Source organism: Vanessa cardui, chromosome 11 (genome assembly GCF_905220365.1).
Source record: "Vanessa cardui chromosome 11, ilVanCard2.1, whole genome shotgun sequence".
Lineage (NCBI taxonomy): Eukaryota > Metazoa > Arthropoda > Insecta > Lepidoptera > Nymphalidae > Vanessa > Vanessa cardui.
Genome location: NC_061133.1, coordinates 3,024,369 through 3,050,989, shown reverse-complemented (window position 1 = coordinate 3,050,989; position 26,621 = coordinate 3,024,369). Strand labels below are relative to the sequence as shown.

The 26,621-nt window shown below is 30.8% G+C and overlaps 2 protein-coding genes across 6 annotated transcripts; one reads left to right on the top strand and one right to left on the bottom strand.

Moving 5' to 3' along the window:
- The first annotated feature begins 353 nt into the window (after positions 1–353).
- On the top strand, positions 354–1,626 carry LOC124533554. Its single transcript, XM_047108913.1, has 4 exons — positions 354–678; positions 756–906; positions 1,173–1,322; positions 1,399–1,626. Exons 1-4 carry the CDS (start codon positions 608–610, stop codon positions 1,618–1,620), a joined length of 594 nt encoding a protein of 197 aa, XP_046964869.1. The 5' UTR covers positions 354–607; the 3' UTR covers positions 1,621–1,626.
- Positions 1,627–3,705: 2,079 nt separating this feature from the next.
- On the bottom strand, positions 3,706–25,775 carry LOC124533473 (TRPL translocation defect protein 14). Of its 5 annotated transcripts, none has more exons than XM_047108777.1 (10): positions 25,538–25,774; positions 25,275–25,342; positions 24,897–24,934; positions 24,426–24,463; positions 20,765–20,860; positions 12,880–13,008; positions 9,033–9,169; positions 6,179–6,726; positions 5,746–5,936; positions 3,706–5,064 (listed from the first exon to the last, which is right to left on the bottom strand). In XM_047108777.1, the coding sequence occupies exons 1-10, from the start codon at positions 25,599–25,601 to the stop codon at positions 4,784–4,786; spliced, it is 1,590 nt and encodes a 529-aa protein (XP_046964733.1). In that variant the 5' UTR covers positions 25,602–25,774; the 3' UTR covers positions 3,706–4,783. The 5 variants fall into 5 exon arrangements, with proteins under 5 accessions (XP_046964733.1, XP_046964734.1, XP_046964735.1 ...); XM_047108778.1 differs by having other exon boundaries at positions 20,765–20,857; XM_047108780.1 differs by lacking the exon at positions 3,706–5,064 and adding an exon at positions 5,091–5,275 and having other exon boundaries at positions 25,538–25,775.
- Positions 25,776–26,621: the final 846 nt, after the last annotated feature.

Below are 26,621 nucleotides of genomic sequence, written 5' to 3'. Positions count from 1 at the left end.
CTTTCATTTTACATCTAACAACTTTTAGTAAGTCTAGCCTATAAAAATATTTATAAAGAAATAATATCGTGGCTATATAACATTTATTAAACAGAACAAAATCTTTCAGAAGTTATAATTTTTATATTTACGTTTATTCCAATTCACTTTATTACCAAGATGATACTATACTATAAATAAACATACGTAAGTTTCAACAACGATGTATGCTTTTTAATTCTATTACTTATTAGCAATCTCTATTAATACAGTCCACACTATTGACTAACCAAACTATGAGAACGCTACCAATATCGCTACACAATCGAATATCGATATGCTCAATATATGTATGTGTAATACACGTTGTGTATACGACCTTATGTCACGATTATGACAGCGAAGAGAAAGAAGTCGCGTTTTCTAATTTCTATAACGCGATTCAAGTTTTCAATGTTTCATGTTGTATTATAAAATTTCCTAACAACAACTTTAAAGCTAGCATTTGTTTAAAAAATTACTTTACGGCTGATATTGTACCGCACAAAATATCCTTCATTTAATAGATTAAAGCTTTGACTGACGAGTTCCTTATAATTTATATTTACTAGTTTAACTTGAAATCGAAATGAATGCTTTGCTAGATTACGGTTCGTCTTCAAGCAGCACAGAAGAAGAAGACACCAGCGATGAAGAAAAGTAATTATTATAAAAACTTCAAATGCAAATAATATAAGTAAAAAATAAGTTTAATTTATACTTTTCAAACTTTTTAGAACAAGAGTAGAAGACCGGAAAGATGATGAAAAGCCAAAGTTACCGAAACCAACTCTCGGGGAAAATACTCTTCACACATCGGTTTTTTCAAATCCTTTTGTTGCGGAAGAATTAGCGAAAGCTGCCATACTGGAGAAACATGTTAAAATGGTATATGTTGACTTTCTATTATAGAATAATTCTTTTCACATTATATCTTTATATTATAGTTTCAATACTAAACACTAGTTGTATAAATAAAACAATTTATCTTTCGGGCTGAAGGCTGAAGTTACTTAAGAACATAAAGTAATAAGAAAATTTTTTACGACTGATGTTTGAACTCATTACATAGTTTAAATTTTGGTTATAAATTGGCATACTAATGTTTCCAATATGACATATAATCGTCAAGTACATAGGCCATGAATGTTAAGGTTTCAGGTAAAGACAATACTCAAATGATCAACGGCAAGAAAATATGCTGGAACTATAGAAAAGGCCGCTGTCGGTTCGGACATAATTGTAAATATGCACACGACTCCGATATACAGAAGTCTAATGAAGAATTAGAAGCTGAAAAACAGGTAACGTATTGTCATAATTGTGTCAACATTTATTTAATACATATAGTATAGTAAATAATTTATTTTATTGTTTTAGAAATTAAAAACAGTAGTGTGTGAAGGAGCAGGCACAATGACATCAGCTCCTCCACCTCAAGTTGAACTTGAAGCCTCTTCAGCAACGGACGATGATGTTTGGGAAACTAAAGCTAGTAAAAAGAAAAAAAGACCCGGCCTGTCACAAGGAATTGTGCCTGGCCAGAAAGTTATTAAAATGTACAAGGAGCAGAAAATTAAAGATAGTAACAATAAATATTAATATGATTACTATATTTTTATTCTTACATGCTTTCCCTGAATATGAAATGACAGGTTTTTGAGTATTTTGCTTAATTCAAACAGGTGTAGTGCCGTCATACTTAAGCTTATCAATGGAGCTGTAAAGGTATTTTAAATTTTACTTCATGTCACACTATATTATTCTTTATCCATTTACTTAGTTAAAAAAAAAAGTGATTTTATGAATAACCATTCATTTTAGTACAATAAAAGTGTTCACAGTAAATCAAACTGGCTGGGTGATCTTATCTAAATGAAGCTAGGGTGGTTAGTATTCAGCTACAATGCAATCTTGTTTTAAAGCTTATACTTTTTTATATATCACTATACTGTACTATAATACTCACTGTACACTCACGTCATATTCCTGCTTGTACACAAGTACAATCAGGAATATGAACTTAATCCTTGCATACTCGATTAGAATTATTTTTACAAAAAAAAACTGCAAGAATTAATGGACTAATAAAAAAAGTTTGAATTACAAGAATTGCTCGTGGCGCCTTGACTCGGGGGCCCATACAACCGCATTGGTTCTATTGACACATCTATTGACAATGCTAGCTAGACCATTTACAAAAGCTCGGATGAGCACAAATTTAGTATAGCGGGTCTAATGGCTAGTATAGCTTATAAGGATGCACGCCTTGAGGTACTAAGTTAAAGCCATTGATTTTGCTAATAACAATATTATTGGATATTTCTGGCTAAACTTGTACACTATAAATAATAACTTTCTGGATAGGACATCCAGAAAGTTAGTCTACTTGAGAATGTACGCGTGGCCAAAATTGGTCAGAAGGACATCGTGATGAAATACCATACAACTAAAATAGCACTCTTGAAACTAATTATTTGGCTCGTGTCTCAATATTTGTTTACAAGAACATGAGAATGTATGGATATAGCTTTATGACTTTATGAATAATAATCCGCTCTTTTTTATAATCCCTACTCGTGGTTAAAATTTAAATATTTGCACCCAAATCATGTTGTTCTAGCGTTGATCCTTACTAAATGAAAACAGTAACGGACTGTTATGATATTATAGCATTTTCGTAAAATGTGCTTCTATAATTTATTTTTCATTTGATTAACAATTACAATAAACTTGTATTTCGTCTTAATTGACATGAAATGGGAGCTTTTACTTACCTAAAAAAGATAGAATTTTCCAAAATGTAAAAAAATCATACATTAAGACGTACATCTTTATTATGTACCTCAGTATCTGAAAAATAAATCGTTTTGTTGAAAGCATTTTCTTTAAAAACGACCAAGAATGACAAACCTTTTGCTATTGACATAATAAACTAGTAATAATTATGCTACAAATGAACATACTTTATGTTTGTAGCCTATTTCCATCCTTAGCTATAGCTGATTATTAAAAATTTCCATATTAATTCGATAAGTAGTTTTTGGGTGAATCACAGGAAAACAAACAAGATTAACTCTTTATAATATTGTTGTTAAGCGTATTAAAACAACAGAACATTATTAATTATGAATTCCGTAATGCATCTTATTATTGTATTTGTATTTTTTTTAATATTGGACCATATCAAATACATTACTCTGATCCCAATGTAAGTAGCTAAAGCCCTTGTGTTATGGAAAATCAGAATTAACGACGGCACCACAAACAAGACAACACGGAAAACTAATGAATTTTCTACATCAACTTGGCCAGGAATCGAACTACCCATGAAAAACCGTCATCATATTCATTACTTAAGTATATGTAGAGCTAGGTTTTAACCCTTTATTTTTACAATGTATATAAGAGACCTAAATTATTTTTTTAGGTCACCATATGTCGTGTCAGTTCCCAATATTGATTACATTAATATAAATTTATTGCGTTCATTTACTAATAATTTATAAGTTAGTTTTAGATTAATTATTTTTTTTAAATAATCCGATATTTAAGAAAGTTACTTCAATCAGCAATTCCAAAAGATATTAGTGATGAATTTTCATTTTACATACTTTTTAATTCATAATGAAACGAGATTGATTACTACTGAGGCAAAGGAAAAACAACTATAAAATAAAACATTTATCAGGCGCACATTTTCTTTATTTGAGAACCAGTGCTAAGTGGTACAAAACTTATAATTTTGAGATTAAATCCGAAATATTTGTTGCACAAAAGAAAAATTATAAATGGCAGCTCTTCAAAAAAAATAATTTAGCAGATTACATTTACCTGAAAAACTTATTCGTAAAACAAAATACCTCTTAATAACGAACCTGCAAATAATAAAGTGCAACTTTTAACAATTGCGTTGGCACGGTGTTGCCAACAATTAGCGAAGCTGAATTAGCTCTAATATTTTAATTATATAGCACAGCCATTAAAACAGTGCTACTAACATTGACTCCTGCCAAATAATATAATAGCTACATCGTTCATAGTTACAGCTCCTAATGATTTATATTACTTTTGACGAATACTTTCGTAAATTACATCTGAAGATTTTTTTAAGTACATTCTAACATTCAATAAAAATAAAGTCACATCTTAAAATTTTTTGTTTAGTGAATTTCAATAAACACTTACAACTATGAATGTTACTATACTAGAAATAAAATATAGTCAGAAATTCATTTTATTTAAACGAATGAAGTGAACTTTTTCATCAAGATGTTTCATAATTTCACATGTTATTTTACTACATTCTATTAAAAGAAAATGCTTCATTTTTCTTAAATCATAATACGAAGTTTATACAATCTGCAATAATACTTCACTCAATATATTATTGCAATATAATATATTAAGTACTACATAATGTAAAATGTAATTTAACATACAACACTGTATGAATATATAAAAGGCACAAACAATATTAAGTGTTTCTATATCGATGAAATATTTCATTAGATGTGCACATTTTACTGACGCATGATCTATAGAAAATATTTGCAGTCAAGAAATACTATAAAAATAGTTGCTTTATTTGGCATTTACAATTATTTGATAAATACAGAGAGTTACACAGAGATGTTTAAATTTTAAATCGCAGATATAATATAGCTTAAACTACAAGTATAATTTACGATTTGGTGTATACTGTAATGTCGCAAAATGGAATTTTATAAATATTATTAAATATAGACATTAAAATGTTTCAAATTTACACCTTAAGAGCATCTTTCTTTGGAATCTTTGGTGATCTTGGCTTCGCACCGTTTATATTTTTTAAGTTATTTAAATCTGTGTCATTCGTCTGTTCGTGACCATTCATTTTATGGAGACCACTGATTCTGCTGTAAACTTGGTTCTTCTCGCCGGCGTGCCCATTGACCTTGTTGCAGCTGTGTCCGTTCAATTTTACTCCACCGTGTCCATTAATTTTATCAGCTTCATGGCCATTTAGTCTATTGGCATGACCGTTCGTTAAACATTTTACTTGCCCTGATAAACCAAAATAGACTTTTATTCCTCGCAAGAACGTACAACAATCGACACTGGCGTAATTATATTAGTCACTAGAATAAACTATTATTATAAATTGTTAGTGTCCACATTCAAACAAAACCTCTTGATCAACATTAGTTGCTACTGCTGGAATTGTCAGTTGTAAGTATATCAGAGTACGAATGTCCCAGAATGACGGCTTTCGTATCTGTAAAGTTATTTTATCTTTAATCTTTGGGAATCCCAACAATGGGATGCTACTGGAGTGAGATATAAAATATACACAGATCAGTGCAAGACACCGGTGTGGCACTAAGAGACAACACTAACACATACTAGGTAAAATAAATACATCGACAAATGATTGTATCAATAAACATAGCTGGATTATCTACTACAACAAATAGGGTATAGTAATTTATTCTAGTTTCAATCATAATTACGCCAGTTTACACAAATATCAAAAATAGAATACATACATGCACAAATTATAGGGTCAATACGGAAATAAAATTTCATTTCATAAAGAAGAATTTAAATGAAATATCTTTCATGCAGAAATAGTTTACTATATTTATCCAATTTTTGGAAAATAGAAATGTTTTTAGCAGAGTATGGCAGTCTTATTTATTTTATAGAAGCCGTTATAAGTGCATAGATTTAAAAGAGAGTACCCACCATTATAATCTGAACCGGCGTAGTACTTGTTCGATGTTTTCCAATCTTCTTTTAGGGACAAATTATACATTGAATATGCGGGGTCTCCAGTCACCTCTTTCTCGATTGTTAGGAACTTTGGCAGAGAAGCTAACAGCGCATCCTGGTCGTAGGCCGCGCTGTATGTTTCGAGAAGTACCAAGCCACGACACCTGGAAATTATTATTTTATTAAGAAAAATATTTAAATTCAATTTCAAACAAATATATAAAATATACAAAGCATACTCATTTCAAACACCCAGTTATTTACCTGATCATAAGTCCTCCACCAACATCTCAAGAGATATAGGTAAATGACAAAAACCTTAAGGAAACCAGTTTATTAAACAAGCATATTCGTATATATACATAGATACAATATATATAGGCGATAAGATGTAACAATATATCACCTGGGATGCGTTGGTTGTCTATAAATGTCCAACTGGTAATATTGATTGTTGAATATGAAGCAACGGCGTTTCTTGAATATCGTGAAGTGTGCGTCGTCGCGCTGCGGTAGCATGTTCAAGTAGTCTCGATGCGTCAACTGCGTACGCACTTCTACGGACTGCCCGTTCGTGGGGTGGAATTTCCTCACAGTGTGAATATAGGACCAGTGGCCCTTCTGGCCTCGCTTGCGAAGCCTGACCTGGGCTTTGCGGAAATCACTCTGCAAGTAATTATGTACGACGTCGAAGTCTTGGAACGGCGGGAATTCGGTGTCTGGCCGGAGGGGACTTTTGACGAGGAACTTGCGTTTCTTGGAATTGACGTTGAGACGATCGCCCGTGTCGATGCCGATCCGCTGGCACACGCAGGCGATCAGCCGGTTCATCTTCTTGTCGAAGTCAGTCGAGTTGTCGATGACATCGAAATACGGATGTCCGATCCAAGCGGCTGCCGCGTTGTAATCCAACTCCCTGGCAAGCTCCACGCCCTCCGAGCGACATGCATGATCCTGTCACAACGAATCTACTTAAAAATGTTTCATAACATATAAATTTATTAAATTATTCATATGTATAGGACAACATCTATCTAATTCAAATAATAATTTAGTTGGCATACTTTATTCAGTAGTCACACGAGTAATGAAATTATTATAAATAGAATCAGGTGAGGAACAATACATTATTCTTTATGAGTTAAATTCCCATCTAGATTTTATATAACGATACAGGTCTTAGCTATCGTAAGATTGTCTTAATCTCTTATTTAATGACAAATACTAGTTATCATTTGTTTTGTTTTGTATTAAGATTATATAAGAAGATTTGATGTACATTTGTCACATTTAATCTACTTATTGTATCGTACATTTGATTCGAAATCCCAGTTACTAAAATATTTCATGTGTATCAATCAATCGTTGATTGTCAAGCTGGTGATAAGCCATTGAATATTAAATTGGCAATTGGCCAGTGGAACGTCAATGGTGGGAGTAGCCGTTCGATAATACTAATCCCTAAAAATATATCGATCACATATTATCTGCTATTTCAAAAAAAAAAAGGTTTTTGTTTATAATCCAGAACGATATGACAACATCATAATTGTCGATTTCTTAATAGCAGTATTAAATAAAAATGTTCGTATATCAAATGTACAATTGTAAGAAAGGAATTTACAAGAAAATATAACTTATTTCATAGGATTAGACTTGTTTATAGTTAAATGAGTTATTATCATAGCCTTGGTTTGAAAATAATATCTACATGATAAATGCCAACAAAGCAATCATCGTTATATATAAGTTACGTATTTATATTACATGAGTCTAAGTCACGTTTCGTACCACATGAAAAAAATCTATACAAAGTTAAACTTCGTATATTAATATTATTACATATAATTTTAATAATAGCAGTGACTGACAGACATATCTCGAAAGACATATTACTCATTTCCTAGTCACTTAATCAAGAAACAAAATGCATCTTTTCTATACATATAGACTTTATATATATCAAGACTTTAAATTATTAATCTTTTAATTATTAAATAACATACATAATATACGTTTTGCACATAACTATGAAATCGTATCACCATGTTACGAAAGAACAGTGTTAGATCGTATTTCATGCTAATCTGCCTTATTTATTTTATTTTTATATATGATCTAATAAAATATATTCTATATAATGTATATATTGTTTAGTTACAGACAAGTTATGTTGAGTATAAAGGATCTCGTCACGCAACGATTTTGTAACGCTATTATCACTATGACTACGTTATTATAATGTTTATTTATAATCTACGACATTTTTTTAAATAACTAGCTATAATAACTTTACTAGCGATAATTTTGTTAAGATTATTTATCATAATAAATTAAAACAGTAATTTTGGTTTTAACCTTTCTAATTTTATTCACAACTTTAACGATTTTATTCGGACTGAGATTGATAATTAATAATATATTATTATTTTATTCTTTAAGGATTTCATATAAATCTGTCACATGGTGTAAACAGCCTTACATTGAAATTGTAAGCTATCATTATGTTACTATATATAAATCACAAGTGAGTAATCCTTGATATTGATGTACGGAAAAGTTTTCTGCTATAGTGATAAGATTAAATCAGATTTTAAAATGATATAAACACATATGTATATAGATCTGTGTTTACAGGTATGCATAATATTGACCTTGCTTTCCGCAAATTGATATCGAAAGTGAAAAGTGACATATCATTCGTTATATGACTTGCCTATGGAAATAAATTTCCATCATAATTTAATTTGCGAAGAAAACACATGAGTTTCATCATAAGTTTTCAATGATAACGATGAATTTAAATGAAGTGATGCATTATTGTTGTTGCATATCAACAAACGTACCATTGAAATGGAACAAAAGTGTTTAAATTGATTACGGCGAACGCATTAAACATTTTATAGACAGAATCTATAAATGAATAAATTATTACTATTATATAATTAATCATAAGTTTGGCATGATATATTGGCTTATTTCGAATGTGGTTTCGCTGACTACAAAATTAATGTAATTTTAAGGCCATATAAATACGTAGAGGCGTTATAGTTCAGTGGTTAATAAAATACGTAAATTTTAAACGAAGATAGCGGATTCGAATGCGGACAAGAACTATTGAATTAACATGTGCTTAAACTGCGGTTATAATTAAATACTGGTAAGAGATGGGTCAAATGAATATGTTCCAAAAGTGCCCAGGCATACGCAGGCATAAATTATTATCTTATAAATGCTACATTTATATTTCATTCACATACCTCAGTGGAATAGAAGTCTTCAGCTCCGTTAGCTGCAGAGACCATGTGTACGATGTGATTGTATCTGTTATCCCGCAGTTCAACGCTGTTCCAGTTGTTAGCGCTCAACATCGCTTCCCACTTTTCCTTTGATATAACTGTAAAACAATAGTTAATCTTCATCAATTACTAAATACATATAGATAGATAGTTTCGTACATAAATGTATTAGAATGACTATGGTAAGCTATTTGGTAATAACTAAATAAGATCTGAAATATGAGTTAAATAGGGCTTCTTAGGAATTCTTGAGCCCATCTTTGTGGAGGCGGGGAACCAATCCGCTAGTAAAACAAGGAAGACTGGTATTAAGCAACTTAATCATTATCCTTTGTTTCGACTCAGGTATGGACCGCAATGGCTTTTTTTTACCACAGGACGCTTTACGTTAATTTGAAATTTTTGTTATTTATTTAGTTTTGTATTGTTTGGCAATAAGAATTCTCTCTTTCTTGAAATCCTTAGACAATTAAATGGAAAGTAAGGGCAAAGCAAATGACTCATATATATTAGTAAAGGACGATATGGTTAGAAAGAATATTACTTGTAAGATTACGTTAGTCAGGAAGAAGACATGCTGCGTCGACCCCAAATAAAATTGGGGTAAAGGCAGGAAAAATGATGACATATAGATACTGGCCCATATCTAATCTAATATATCGTTAGATTATCTTCCAAGAGATAACAATATTAATTAATACTATCTTAGATTATATTCTATTTAATGCATCAATCATTGGCTATTGTTTAAACAAGTTTATAAATAAAAGAAATGTCAATATATCGTGCGTTGATGACGCACGTGTTCTTAGATAAATAACACGCGATTCTAGGTTATGACGTTAAATATATAATAATAATAATAAATTACATAATAATTTATATACTTGAAATTGCATAATGTATTGGTGATATATTGATTTTGTTTAGATTATTAATTACTTAATGGTTATTGAAATGAGTTTCAACCACTGTATACGTTAGTGCTAGCCTTCGATCTCAGCGGCATAAAATATGATCTTTCTCAATAAATGGGCTATCTTACGGGAAAAGATAACTTTACGGTATAGGGAGATTATCGCGAGCAAACAAACAAACTCTAGCTTTATAATATTAAAGATTTGGTGCGATAACAAACAAGCAACATTGTAGCTATCGCTTTCTCAACATGCGTATAAAATGATAAAAGAAAATATTAATTACGACATTCTAGAACTAAAATAAATAAATTTAATTCTAATATTTATAAAATGAGATAAAACACAAGTTTGATGAAATTTGGTACGAAGCCAGCTTGAACTCGAAGGAAGGACATAGACTACTTATTATACCTACGTCCTACGACCGACCCCTCGTATCACGCGGGCGAAACTAGTTAAAAATAAATTAAAGAATAACATATATAACAAAAGACTCAAAATATGTTTTAGTCGAGTAGGTTCTAAAATTCAATGAAATATAAATCAAATTAACAAATCACCTTACAAGTTACTACTTATCATACAAATTACAATAGATATATATTCAATTTATTTTTTATTTTTGTATGATTCAGTCACGAAAATCTGGGATCTATTATATTATTCTGTTTGGATTATTTAACTTATTATTCATTCAGTTAATTTGGAAAAAAAATACTTAATTGCTAAAATCATTATTATTATCATTTTTTTAATCTGTAATATCATCATAGCAGACCAACGACGCCATTGGTTTAGTGTTGTGTTAGACTCCAAGTAAGATAATACTAAAACGACTGCATCATTATCCATAAGTCCGTCTAAGTGGTCTGACTAGACTAGGTTTATACGATCGTGATAACATATTACAACAATTTTATTCATATATGAAATCGTATTTCAAAATATCAACTTATTTTATTGGAAAACTATGTCTTAATGCTCGAGTTTTTTAGCATTTCATTTGTTATGTTAATGACTTTCGTCAACCTTCATCGCACACGTCATGCGATTATGAGAATTTCCCTTAAACAATGGCACTAAACAGACCATTGATTGAATTCTGTAAAATGTTTTCAAAATATCTATGATATTTCCGTGAAATCATCATATTTACAAATTTTGTAGTAGTTTTTTATTATTTATGAAATAGAATGAAAACATTTATAAGGAAATCATTTTTTTGACTGTATTCATGCCAGATGCAACACCAAAGGTTTGAAATTATTGCTACCGAGGGTCGTATAAATGGACTATGTAATGCATTCCAAAATTTATTTCAAATCGATCGAGTAAATTCAGAGGTTAGCACGTTCAAATAAGGATTGAACAGACTGTATGTATTATTTTTGTAGTTAGTATTGTTCTTTTAGATCTTAACAAATAAATCATGTGATGCGACTTATGACGATATGACAGATTCATTTTCTTGTTAGTAATTTTAATGTATAATAATATATAATATATAATAATACTATTAATGTCATTTTCATACTAAGAAAACAGCTAATTTAAAAGAATGAGATGTCTTTGACCTTTTGTGAGCGTCTACTAGTCTGGAAGCAAAATAGGTTTGAACCCTAACACCCGCATCTTAACCCCTACACGCTAGCAAAGCCGCGGGCGGAAACTAATATATAATATGTACTTGTACTTATATATCATTTTAGCAAGTAATGAATAGAACCCTATCGAATTAAAAATTAAAAATAATAGCGAAGGCAATGAAGCACTGTTCAAATAATCAAACATAAAACATAAGCGTTAAATGAAATCATACCCTAAAAAGTATTAAAATGTATATGTTGGCAAAGTGATATGATGATATCGTTAATCATATAATTACACGTTCCCGACGCCACGCATCATTTACTCGGTGACACCTAAAAGCGTTGTAGATGTCATTAAGCTAAAAGCTCTCTTTCGACCTTGAATATCCCTTATAGACTTATAGTACATGCATACGCATTTATAACGTGTTATAGTCATCGTGACATTTCTGCACTTGTCGATGATTACGAAAGAAAAGCCTGTAGCTTATCTATATCTATGATTGATGTAATACGAGGCAAAACGAATACGAATGTTGCATGAGACATTTTTCAACACACACGTGACTTTACATAGATAGTGTTTAATTAAATCGCGCTATCTATTAATACACAATAATCATATTTGATTGAATCTTTTGAATTAAAAATAAATAACCTAAGATAAGATAACTTTGTATACTAATAATAATAAAAAACAGTTTGGTATATACTTAGTTTATTTTATTGGTTACTTGAGAAAACTTTAACTGGAGCAACGTACTCAGTGCACGAGTTTCAAGCTAAGTATCTCTCCTTTATCTGGTAATTAGTTTTACGAAGTTACTTTGGTTTTTTTTCAAACAGAAAATTCATTCTCAGAATCTAAATCGAATTATATAAGGATTATATGACTGGGGTAATCTTCTTTATAACTAGCTTTATGCAGATCTCGTCTGCGTATACAACCAAATTTATAATTGAATTATCCTACCGCCAAATTATTTTGCCATTTCGTTATGACATATTGTAATGAGTCAGTGTAATTAATGCTGTACAAGTGGTGCACCAACGGTGTATTTAGTGTATTTCACTTGCACTTCTTACTGTGCCAATGTTCTGAGCGATAGTGGTCACTTGCCGACCTGAAGTCATTCGGAAATTTCTTTGGTGTATTATGATTCATGAGTTGTTATGACCTTCAACATTTTGCTACAATCTCTAGCAATTACTTGATCAGGGAAATTAACATTAATGTACTTAAAAAAGATTGTCGACGTAATTCCCCTAAAACAAATGAGTCATAGCAATTATACTCACATGCACTAGCGTCCATGGCTCCTCGGTCGCATATTATAAGGCAGTTCCGTTGACATGTTCGTCCCAGTTCGAAGAACGTGTTCTCGATCTGAATCATGGTCTTCAATAGATTCTCCTGGAACTTCATTGCTGTAACAATAAAAAAGCAATTTTTTAGTCTTTATTAATAACGCCATTTTCATTGATCGTATAGACAAGTACTATGGCAGGATATTTCATTAAATGAATTTCTGAATTTGCAGATTCATTTCATAATCTAAGCAAATTTATACTTTGAGTATATAATTACACAACATAATATAAGTCAATTATTATAAGTTCGTGATTACAGACTAATGATTTGCTTTTTTTTCATACTGCCATTGCTATTTTGGTTAATATTTTTAGGGCATAATCTGAAAAAATAGACAAGTTTTTTCGGATAAATTTCATGTTTGTAACGTTGGGCCCAAAATCGGGTGTCTCCTTTAACGTTCATACAAGTTTGATTAACATAATTAAATGATATTGCATAAATTTCCGCTTGATAACGACAAAACCAAGAAACTCAACAAGTCCAAGTCATCCCAGTAGATGACATTAGCCAATTGTCGATTAACCAACCTTACGCAATGCATTAGCAGAAGCCTTTTAGTAGCTCTATCATTAGATTTTATTTATACACTTGCCGACCCGAAAATAAAAGGGATGAGAATATGTAAATGGTTATTACATCATATTTAGCAATAGAACGAGCATGAAACAATACTACCGGATGTAGGTATGATGCTATAACGCGCCTTATTTAACAGAATTTTCGCGATTTGGAACAGTGCCAAAGAAAACATATTTTTGTTTTTTTTTTTTTGTATAATGGAACTTGATTATTATTGATTCCATGTAATAACAAAACATAAGACAGAATTTAATCGCAGTTAACATGTTGTTGTAATTAGGTTAAATGCGTAAGTTAAAACTACATATAACAATACAAAATAAGCTTGAGTTAATAACGATAAGTTATTGTTACGTGGATATTTAACAAACCAGGCAAAATGTTCATTACAAAATACATCCTCCTGTCCAAAAACGATCACGGCAGCTACGTACAACGGAGATAAGATAACAACGCGAGAATAATATAGAGCACAAGTATTTGCACAAACACGGGCAACACTGAGAAATGGGAATAACCGATAACTCCCATTCCAATAGAACTAGAAAAAAAAAAACAAACCGTACATTTAGGTATTTCATGCGATTTGCTAGTGACTCAGCAGCATTGTGCACTAATAAGGGTTTATCATGAATGTATCTTTTTTATAAAATAAAATTTTAACAAAAAGAAAAACCGACTTCAAACAAAACAGTATTTTAAAACAAATTAAAATGCACTAAAAAGTATTAAAAATAATTGCATATTTAACATATTTTTGAGAGTCCTCCTAGGTAAAATTAAATGAAAAATATTAGACTACTTAAAAAGTCGATTTACGATTATATCATGTAGTTATAATTATTGCTATATTTGGAGTCGGTGTCAGCCAACCTATACTATATCTATCAAAAAACAATAAGAGAATACTTTAAGAAATATGTTTCTTACAAATTACCTTTTGTACGATATTATACTGGGTCAATCAAGAGGCTCGTATCGCTTCTTTCTTTTGATTGTTGAAGCGTGTGCCTGTGGCTGACACCGGCTCCAAATATAACAATAACTATAACTACGTTATATAATCGTAAATCGACTTTTAAGTAGTCTAATATTTTTCATTTAATTTTACCTAGGAGGACTCTCAAAAATATGTTAAATATGCAATTATTTTTGATACTTTTTAGTGCATTTTAATTTGTTTTAAAATACTGTTTTGTTTGAAGTCGGTTTTTCTTTTTGTTAAAATTTTCAGTTATTCACCTATTTGTCGCGCATATACATAATGCAAATTTAAGACTTATGTCGTTTTCACATGGATACCATCATCGGAAAAAAAAATAAAAAAATGGGACCCCACGGGAAGCACTACCTTACAAACAAAAAAAAAATTATCAAAATCGGTCCACCCAGTGAAAAGTTATGAGGTAACAAACATATAAAAAAAAAAAAAAAAAAAAAAAAAAAAAAAAAATACAGACGAATTGATAACCTCCTCCTTTTGGAAGTCGGTTGATAAACATATACAATACAATACAATACAACATATTGTGTTGTATTATAAAAACTACTTTATTTCAAACTAATTTTACTTCCAAAATTCTAATGACAGTTTTGATTCCATAGTGAATATCATAGATTAATCAAGCTCTCAACCAATAATATCGCGTCAACTTGCTGTTAAATGTTGTTCATTTGTCTTTATTCCTGTTATGATTGGGAGTATAGACAGAAAAAATCCGATTTTTATTCGGCTTATCGATTGTCGCACGATACCAAATCGATGGACAATATCTACTTTTTTTTTAATTTATATTCGAGTTCAATTAGTGTCGGCCGGTTCCACACAAACACTCCATACAGAGGCAAAATAAAAACTAAAAAAAAGCCCTTAGACAAACAAGGCGTTAATATTCATTATAAGTCACTTAGACACATTGCTTATTAATAATAAGCAAAGGTAAATAAATAATCAAACAAAGTGTTCTCTTACAAATATTGATTCATCTTATATTATTTTAACGACCAGCACATGGCTTTATGTTAGTAATAAAACCGCGAGCTAAAATATTACTATTTAATATCAACTTTATAGGAAATAAATAGGCTGAGCCGCGATTACTTTACGGCTATAAAATATCATATTTAATTTATATAAAAAAAACATTTTGAAGCATTGATCTTCATACTTATAATAAGTCTTCAGTCAAAGTACATTCAATTTTAAGCAATTATTATTTTTTATTATTTTACAACCTAATCGATTTTTAGATATTTTATTGAAGTCTAGCTTTTCGAACGCAATTGAGTAGCAAGAAACCTCCGCATTTATTATATTAACATACCAAACTTTATAAGTTGAATATTTATAAACTCTGATAGAGTTTATAAATATTGAAACTTGCATTCGTATAAAAACAAGTAGAACCTATTAACTTCTTTTTATATATGGCAATAACACATAAGCCAAAGGGCCACCTGCCGGTAAGTGTTGCTAGTCGTAATTATATATTTACATTGTAAAAGGTATTACTAATAGTTTACATTGCTAGTGAGTGATCAACCGTGGGAGCTAAGTGAATAGCCCTTGTATCTATAAATACACAAGCCTATTCACCCATTATATCTATATTATTTAATATTATAAATGTGAAAGTAGCTTTGTCTGTCTACTGCTCTTTCACGACCAAACTGAGAATTTAATGAAATTTGGTATGAAGCTAACTTGAACTTCAAAAACAGACATAGGCTACTTTTTTGCCTAACACATGTGAACCAATACCGCAAAACGCGAGAGAAAACGAGTACAAAAGAAATAATGATGAATTATAATTATATACGTTATATTTTTCTCTAAAATTAACATATTCGCAAATTATCGTTATATGTACAACAACAACAGTATAATCTCTACAAGTGACAAGAAAAGGTCAAAGATGTCCCTGTCTGTCCCAAATAAAATCTAGACGAGGTTGTCTGGCGCAAAGATGAAATGTTTTTTTTTTTCTTTTAACATAATTGCATGAAGAAAAATATTTATTACCGGCCTAGTGTATTATTTCAACGAACGTCAACGATAAAACTAAAATATTGAGTCATCATAAATGCATTGTTTAAATCGGCTCTCGGGTTGCTCGTCACAGCTAGTAACCGAGGTTTGAATTACAGACTTATCCTGTAACCGTAATTCGATACTAATTCTTTTATTACAATAGCGTAGATACATCCAATTATAAAAGCGTGGAATGTACTTATGATAACATTTTTAATTTGCTCAGGACTTACGTAATCGTACGTCAATTTATGCTAAGATTATAAATATGAATTTATGTATGTTTGTTACATGCTTTAATAAGTAATCAATTAATCATCATGAAATACTACTATAATTACATATACATACTATTATATTATGTAGTATTGCATAGATGTAACAGGATTATACAAAAGCGTATAGGATATATCACTTGCTCCCTCCACCCTGGCACGTGTTCAAAATCGCAGATGGAAACGAGTATACTATACATATATGTTTTTCTTTTAAATACAACTTACATCTCACGCCATTATGTCTAATTTCAGTAAAGATCCTACACCTAACACGAACGGCATCCACGTCGTGTAACAAAGGGATTAACAATAGCGTTGAATATGTTATGCTTGTACATATACATATGAATTATGTATATAAATATTACATATTATACCTTTTGTTCCGTTCTGTTAGGGTTAACGCCTTGATGTGTCATTCGTTTTGGCAGATTTATTCGGCGACGACCGTATAGTACTAGCGACGGAGCGGCCATGGTTACCTCGCTACGTTTTATTTTCAGCGTATGCCAATGAACCACTGTGCAAAGTCTGAACAGTATTTTTTTTTATAATCTGTTAAGAAAACGAAGGAGGACGTATAAAAAATGCAGTAGACATAGGTATAAAAACCTTGCCAATAAGTGACGGAAGCGGCGCCGCAAACTAATTAAGTTTTTTTAAAGGTTTTTTGCAAGACTCGGAAATAATTATTTTTATATTAATTCATCTTTTTCTCTCATCTTAATTTAACGATAATCGTTAAATTAAAACATTGATACAAACAATTACAGGAGTTAGTTGTAAAATAAAAATCATGACGTTTTTTCTTAATAAAAAAAAAAACTACTATTTATATGAACTAGAATACTAGATTTGTTTTCTTTATTTGATTTGAAATAACATGTTACGTGTGCACTGCAGTATTCCGAAGGCGCAATTTTGAACGCAACGTTTATTTGTCTATCGGAAGCCAAAAACAATGCGGCTTTCTATAATTCGCTTCATGAAAGTTACTTCCACGAATAAAAAGAAACAACAAAATAGGTATTTTGTATACAGTGACATTAAAGGTATATACATAATTATGAATGTATATTTTTAATAAACTCAAGGTTGAAGTAATATTCAAAAATTATATGCGAACTTTTTTAAACGAACTCATTGTATGGTTTGCAAAAAACATATTAGGACACATTATACCAGCAATTCAAATAAAAGTATAAAAATGTTGTTTTAATGTTACTTTCTTTGTAGAGATTCAGTTACATATAATATATTTTAATATCTACAGTGGCAATTGACTAGTCTCGACTAGACGTTGGTAAACATTTGCTAGGCATCACTACGAAGCAAAAACGTAATAAAACCAACGTAAAGCAGCGTTTTTACGGCTTCTTATAGATGTTATTATTACAGCGTGTGGTCGTGTTTTATTGGCTGACGTTTATGTATTCAGCCATTGACAGGAATCATGGAATTCATGTCGTGCTCGTAGCAATTAGAAGAATAATTTGTCGATATTCGCAGACAACGTAGCTATACAGACATGCGATAAGTGTATACGAGTTACGGAGAGGTTATCAGATAGCAAATCATGGTGTTTATTTATACATAATTGTAAACATGAGCCATCTGTTTAAGATATAACTGATTATTTTTGATAATAATTAATGTGTATACTTTATCATAATTATTAATATGTTTCTGTTATAATTTACCTTGGTAACTAACTTAGTGAGGCGCTTCTTGGCTCATGATATCCAAATGCATGTTGTAGAAACGTACTTAATATAATTTTCATTACACGAGATTGGAACGGGTATCGAATAATATATACAAATTATATAACACAGCATATGAATACATATTTTAATAGCCTATGAGAGACTGTTACCGATAAGAAACGCCGTGAACTTGACAAACATGACACTTCATTGTCACAACATACTTTGTATATTGTATATTTTCATACATTACGTAAACATAAACAGCAGGTCGTAGGGACAAAGGAAAATAGACTTGTAAGGGTACTCTATGATAAGACATTCAATCCTGATATAAACGAATGAAATCTAACTAAATCTCCATCTCTTATGAATTTTTTTTTTATATATTTATGAAACATTTCATACGGAAGCCAAGGACTAAGATACTTCAGCCCAATATTAAACGACAACCAATGAACTAACTTCATTACATATTAAAATTTTATTCCGAAAGGTCAAAGACATAACTTTCAAATCAAGGACGAATTGCTATAAAAGTTTTATGACAGTACAATCGAAACGGTTTATACAATTTTCAAATAAACATAAAACGATGATTACAAATTCGCATAAATATTCATGATAGTGTACAAAATATTGCCATTACTTATCTTATTGTTATTCTTTTCTGTACTGGAAGAGACTAGTTTCACTTTAATTATATCGTAATATTTTGACAAATTGTTTACTATTAATAAAATCGCAAGTAACCGGGTCCGAAGAGCGAAAGGTTATCGCCGTTTATCTGTACACAAAATTGCGGGAAATACATCGACGGAAAGACTGTTGTATATGTTACATATTAAAATTATTATAATCTCATTTAAAAATAATAGCGCGAAACCAATTAAGAAATTAAATTAACACCTTCGGTATATTACGACGTAGATACATGAAGACCTAGAAATGCTTTCACTTTAATAACAACGCTCCGTTTCAAGTAATACACACAAGATTTTCTTGCTCATTTTACAATTTTAAAAGTATGATCATTTTGAAACAGTAATATTTCGCAACTTAAACAAGAAAACATAAACGTTGTTTCCTGTCCGTCGTTACGCAGACGGTTATAAATAACGGAATTGTTTGATATTTCTTCGTTTAATTTAAATATCGCGTGACTTTGAAACAACATGCTATGTCAACTTTACTGTTCAATACTTCAGCCATTATCTGTCGTAACGAGATCAATTACTGCTAAAGCATAGAGTCTTGATTTCATCAATTTTTCAAGTTATAAATATGTACCTACTATATAAATACAAAGTTGTCTGATATTTTATAACCGCGCATTGAAATAAATCTTTCAACTGAAAAGCTGAGCAGTTACGATTTTGCTGTTACTGATTTGCATAATGGAATAACTTGAAAGACTTTTACAAACTTAACAAAGAACTATTTATGAACCCGTTTATATAGAAAAATATAAGCAATTCCGACTAAATATACCTAAATGCAAAAGTAACCTAATCTGAAACCAGTGGTAGCTTCACTTTATTGTTCATGACGATTCAAAAGTGCTTGTAAAAGGCTACTTGAATAAAGTTTATTTTTATTTTGTTACCTGCTGACGCTTAAACCACTGTATCAATTTAAATAAAATTTGATATAGAGATAGTTTTTACTCCCGGGGCAAGTACCCTTATATTTTTAATTTCACGTCTCAAGGAGATAAAATGGGCGGTGAAGTTTGTGAGTTTTATAAATTTCGAGTGAAGCCGCGTGTTTAGCTAACAACTACACAATATTGTTGTGTTAAAATTTGAGCTGTCATCGTTAGTCATCAGTCCCCATTGAAAACTTCAAACTAGACATAACAATAGTAATTTGGCAATGATAAGGTGGACATTGATCATGTGTCTCTAGTGACGTATCGCTTGAAAAATATTAAAAGTGTATTGACGTCACCTCATGAACAAAAAACATGAAGAGACAATTTTAAAGAACTTCAACAGACATCTACTATTCAAACTTTCGTTGAAATTCTAGCCACTATCGTGTAACAAAGTCAATAATATTTCGCAGACTGGCCTCATCACGCATAATGATGATGAATGATATGTACTTAGTTTTAATGGAATTACCGTTATTAAGGTTCAGTGGCGCTGTGTAGGTGTACAATGTATTAGCACTAATCAATATACCATTTAGCGGGACTACGGTGGAAACTCACCACAGTCACCTTGTATCGCCCGTGCTATAGCAGCGGCGGTGCACCTTTTGCAACGACCCCGACATTCCTCATCAGGGACACTTATTACATTTTCTGCTAACAGCACAATGTAAATTTTCATCATACCGATGAATAAAAAAACTATTGAAAACGTTATTCAAGTTATCTATTAACGAACAATACAATTTAAAAGTGAAATTCTCATAAAGAAATAAAATAAGTACAAGGTAACCGTTAAATAAATATTTCGTAACAGAACTTATTCGAACTGAGAAAACATTGTTACAATTATGTTGGACGACTCATTCCTTATGTTTTTCTTTGATAATGACCAAACAAAGGCTAAATTACAGTATTTTTCTATGAACAATATATTTTTCAACACAGGAGATGACGATTTGGATTAGGTAAACAAAACATCGTACACGAAACAGACGAATTACACCCACACAGTACCAAAGAACCTGATGTTTACAATTAGCATTGACGTCATAATAAAACATCTTATCGTAAACGATTTGCTTTTACCGTTTGACGTATATCGATATATAACTTCATTAATAACGTTTTAGATGTTAATTTTCGTCCGAGATGAACGTGAATAGAAAGAACTCGTATCGATCTAGATTACACCGGTTACAGGTGAACAGAGCCAACGTCACTTAACGATAACATCGAGAGACCAGTGTGAATTGGTTTGCACTTTGCAGCGATACATAAACGATTGAATCGAGTAATAGTCGGTCACTTCGAGTATGATATTATAGAACTTGTTAATGAACTTGTTAATGAATGTAATTGTTTGCTAAATTGTTCATCGTACAGATAAACATTAAGCTGGTTAAGATTGTGTTATTAATTGACATTATTTATTATACTCGAAGCAGAACTATCTTAACGTATTATGACAGAAACTTGGTTATTTAAATTGAATTCCATAGCACATAGTTTATTCCGATCGGAGGAGCTCTATTGTGTACTACTAACAGTTCTTGATTATTATATCTTTTCGTAATAAAACACATTCCATTTAACTACATATATCCATATTAATGTTATTTCTTTGCTGTTCCGAACGTCATTTTATTTTCAAATCCAAATTGAATATCATAGATTCTTTATTCAAGCTCTCCATCCTTGTTTGTATTATGCTACGATTTGAATAATTTCGATTTTTTATTGGATATTCATGATACGATGATAGACGTAGAACCGCGAGGAACACATGTGTTTGAAATTTCGCCACATTCACATTAATGCCGCTAGGTGAAATAAGCTGTATACCTTCTTAGAAAAAGAGACCTTTGTGCACCAAAGTGAAATTCCCTTTAATTTTTTACACTTCAATTTGTTTTTTTTTATCGCTGTACAAAAACAATTGCAGACAATTTAATATTACAGCCGGATCTATTCAACAAATAATTGTATAAGTGGATTTCATGTAAATCAATGCCAAACGGAATGTGTTTTTACGATCGTATATCTTTTGAACCACTGCTCGTTCCCCGCTATCGATAGGAATGTGTTTAAGATATACGTAACAATGCAAGTCAATCTCACGCTGGTGTTGGTGTATTCTATTTTAAATGTATATCCAGACTAGCCCTGAACGTGACCCTGAGCGATTGCGTCAAAGAACAACTCGCGTGGCCAACCGCGAAGCCCCATAAAAGTACACTTATCAAGCATTTCTATTTTTATGTGATATTGGTACAAACGTATAATTTCAACGAGATACGTGTACTCACACAACCGTCCTTGAATGTAACGGATTAAAAAGGTTTCAAAGATTATTGTGAACTGTGCAACACTTTTAAGTCTGTCGGGTACATAATTATTCCATGTTATTATAATAAAAATAAATAATGTAAAAAAAATAAACAACCGTAAGAAAGAAAAATATCTTGTAATAATACTATTTCAATATTATATTAAATATGAAAGATTGATTCACCGCAGCGCAGAAACGTTTAAAGGCGCAAGTTTTTTGTGAAGTAGAAAGTGAAATGTAGAACTAATTTCAGTCAGAGATAACGATTCAACGGTATCGTTTGCGTATTCATATCTTAACTATAAAAAGATACACGTGACGATAAAGCTTCATTAGTTAGCAGTAACAGAAAGCTACTGAAACGAAAATAAATAGAGCACGTGACGCGGCCAACCGGGGCAAGTCTCTTTATTTGTAAATTGTGACGACAACACAATAATATTCATTTACACGGTTATATAAGAATTCGAGGAATGATAAATTGTATATGACATATAAGATGTGTTCATTCATACATGTCACAAATATTTTATCATTCGTTCAGTGAGGACAAATTGATGCACGGACAAGAACAAATTAAATGCATTATTACGCATCATAGATGGAGCGTGGCTTCGCACATGGTTGAATATTTCCTTCGCGACAATTCTAATCACTTTTGATGTTAACATTTTATATGTAAACGAGTACAATTTATTTTTACTCGTGCCAGGACATCACATGCCTGTGTTCTATTGTCATGTAAATAGCACGAAACAAGTAATTCGTGCAAACATCAACCGAGTGTGTAATATATATTATGTACTAATATTTGCTTGCTATTTATCTTAGCATTTAATATAAATAAGTTTTCAAACTTTTAAATATTAAATAAATAGCATTCATTAAATATTAAATAAATATTTGACAACATCACATACATTACTCTGATCCCAATGTAAGTAGCTGAAGCACTTGTGTTATGGAAATCAGAAGTAACGACGGTACCACAAACACCCAGACCCAAGATAACATAGAAAACTAATGGTAATCTACATCGACTCGGCCGGGAATCGAACCCGGGACCTCAGAGTGGCGTACCCATGAAAACTGGTGTACACACCACTCGACCACAGAGGTCGTCATACATTATTTAAATTAAAAAAAAAAAGAAAACAAAATATAGTACCTAATTTACTGTTTTGCATTTATCACATTTTATTAGGTACTTTATTTAAGAAGTGACACGCCAAGAAATATATTTACACATGAATAGGATATTATAGCGAACTTGGCAGTGAAAAGCCCCTTTCGCCCTACCTTACGCGAACCAAACATAGACAGGCGCGACTTTTAATGGCAACCCCATTGCCTTTATTATTCATTAAAAAAAAAAACTATATGTAATTTAAATCGATACGTAAATTTAATACTATAACACGTAAGCATATTAATTTCCTTCAACCAACAAGAATATATCATTTCTTTTTACTATGGTTATTATATACTGATAATGAAATTTCGCTACAGTAATTGTTTTTAATTTTAATCGCTTTATAATATGGAGGTTTCGAAGCGTACAAAATTAATTGCTCATTAATTTACTGAAACAATAAGATATTTTAATTTTATTAAAAGCGAAATAACCCGAAGCATAGCATATATTAGAAAAATATGCAAAAGCTATTCTTGAACACAAATTGAGTGAATTATTGTACTAATTTTTGGCACACTGAACTTGCTGACAGCAATGACACTTCTAATGTTTAAAAAATATATAGTATATTTTTGTTTATCTATAATTTATAAAATTTGATTCCCTTTTTTATTTTTAGGTTTATTGCTATCTTGTTTGTTTATTATATTCTTAGTAGCATGAAGTATTAAAATATTCTATGAAATGATTCTTACCTTCATCTGGGCTGAGATCTGCAAACTTTATACCGCCACTGTAAAAGAAACAAAATAATTGAAGAAATTGTAAAGATCACCATATCAAAAAAAGAGACCATATACAAGTTGTGTGATGTTTATATAGAACATTCTAGAGCAATTAATATTAAAATTATCACTTGTAATTATTTTAAAACAAAATTATACAAATTAAAACAGTTTTTATATTGAGTAAAGACAAAAGTATTTGCTCAAAAAATACTACAATTTATAGAAACTTGATAAATTATCAAACTGCTGCCTTCTATGTTATTCTACTTTTTTCTTTTAATTAATCTAATATGAGTTATGATCAAATATTTCATAGACAATTAATACATGTAGATAACAATTTAAAAAAGAGAAGGGTCTAAAAAAATCCTAATGGATTTTTTTAAATTATTGATAATGCAACTTGCACTTTGAAAGTGTGGAGGTTGCACTTCGTACCTTAAGAGGACGGTAGCCGTTTCCGGCACCCGGAACACCTGGAAATAAACACAATGTGGAACAATGTTTTATTGGATCTCCTTACGGAGAAACCATACCAAATATGAACCACAAGGAACATTCTTCTTACTTGTAACCAATTCTTTTTTTTAAATTAATTTATATTTAAGGACATTTTTAACATTTAAAGTTTTTATAAAAATATTCAAGGATATGATGTAATTATAATTTTTCGACGTTATTGAAATTAGAAAACTATTTTTATATGACAAATATAAGAATCCATATAATATATTTAAAGATATAGTACGTGAGTACTAGTTAATTCTTTGTTATGTTATGGATTTATGTAGTCAAATATAAAAAATATATTATTACCTTCCATCCCAAGTTTTCGAAGAATGTGCTAAGTCGGGATTGTCCAGTTGTTTTGCCGCCGCAAGGCCCTGTTTAGGTTAAAGAGTAATATGGATTGTATGAAATCGGTGCCAAGTCTCCACGTGTATTAAAAGCTAATTATTTATATTTGTGTAAATAACACAGTAACCCTTTTCTGTCACAATTTATTAAAAATAGATTAATTAATAAATCTAACTCTTTATCTCGAACATATTTTTAATTAATATTTTAATGTTTCTTACCTCCAGTTAACACTAACTTAAACACAATTTTCTGGGATTGATTCGCCATTTTATTCAGACGCATTAAAACGCATAAATACAAATTAAGACTAAATTATACTAAAAGGTTTAGACACGTGAATATCATAAAATAGTGAAAGATACGAAAATGTTACACAGAGCCATCACAGCAAACTGCGCATCGCCTGACAGGCGCGCGACGAAATGAAAGACGAAATGAAGTTAAAATTATGAATCACAATCGAAGCTCAAAGACTAGTTAGTGACGTACAAACATCGAATGAATCGGCATCAAGAAAACGTACTTTATACAGATGAAAGTTCAGACAAGGAATGCTTTTTAATTATACGTATTTATTATTTTATTACGATATTCAAATATAAATCGAATATAAATAATATTTTTTTATTTTATATTTGTCGTATTAAGTATATTTGAATTGATTTCGAGAAAATGTCAGGTATATCATAGCACTACTTTTGATTTTTATATAAGAATATATATATTTTGCAAGAGAAATATTTGAATATTCTGGCCCAACTGGGTAGGTACCACCCTCTCATCAGAACTTCGTAATAATTCTACTCGAACTTTCTAAGAAATCCGTTCTGCTGTTTATAAATTGGGATTGACTGTTGTTATTAGGAGCCATTATCTAAACGTTATCATATTCTTCGTTGCCAACAAACTTTCAAACTGTAAACATAGAAAGTAAGAGAAAATCATTGTTTATTTACGAAAACATTTTACTGATACGCGTAATAGAGGCGGGAGCGAAAATGTGAACATAGTCATTCCATTGTGTCCACAATATGGAAAAATAGAGAAAAAAAGCCTACAAAAGGATGAAAAATGTTCCAAAAAATGTAAGAAACCGAAATACAAAGATATCAAAATCAAGCTGTACTATTTCGCCGGAACAATATGCGTATCTCTATAATATAAATGAATAGCAGCAATAACGTTGTCGAATAAGCAAATCGTTTAGAAAACTCGCCAGTACAACCCTGATTTTTGCGATACTGACATATGTATTATGTAGAAAAATTGTTATCTGTGCTAACAGCTAATAATATGCTTTCA

Coding starts and splice junctions, on each gene's coding strand:
- LOC124533554 (XM_047108913.1), top strand. CDS start 608: ATGAATGCTTTGCTAGATTACGGTTCGTCTTCAAGCAGCACAGAAGAA. Junction 679..755: donor GACACCAGCGATGAAGAAAA/GTAATTATTATA, acceptor CAAACTTTTTAG/AACAAGAGTAGAAGACCGGA. Junction 907..1,172: donor TGGAGAAACATGTTAAAATG/GTATATGTTGAC, acceptor ATGAATGTTAAG/GTTTCAGGTAAAGACAATAC.
- LOC124533473 (XM_047108777.1), bottom strand. CDS start 25,601: ATGCGTCTGAATAAAATGGCGAATCAATCCCAGAAAATTGTGTTTAAG. Junction 25,343..25,537: donor TAAGTTAGTGTTAACTGGAG/GTAAGAAACATT, acceptor TAACCTAAACAG/GGCCTTGCGGCGGCAAAACA. Junction 5,937..6,178: donor AGACAACCAACGCATCCCAG/GTGATATATTGT, acceptor AATAATTTCCAG/GTGTCGTGGCTTGGTACTTC.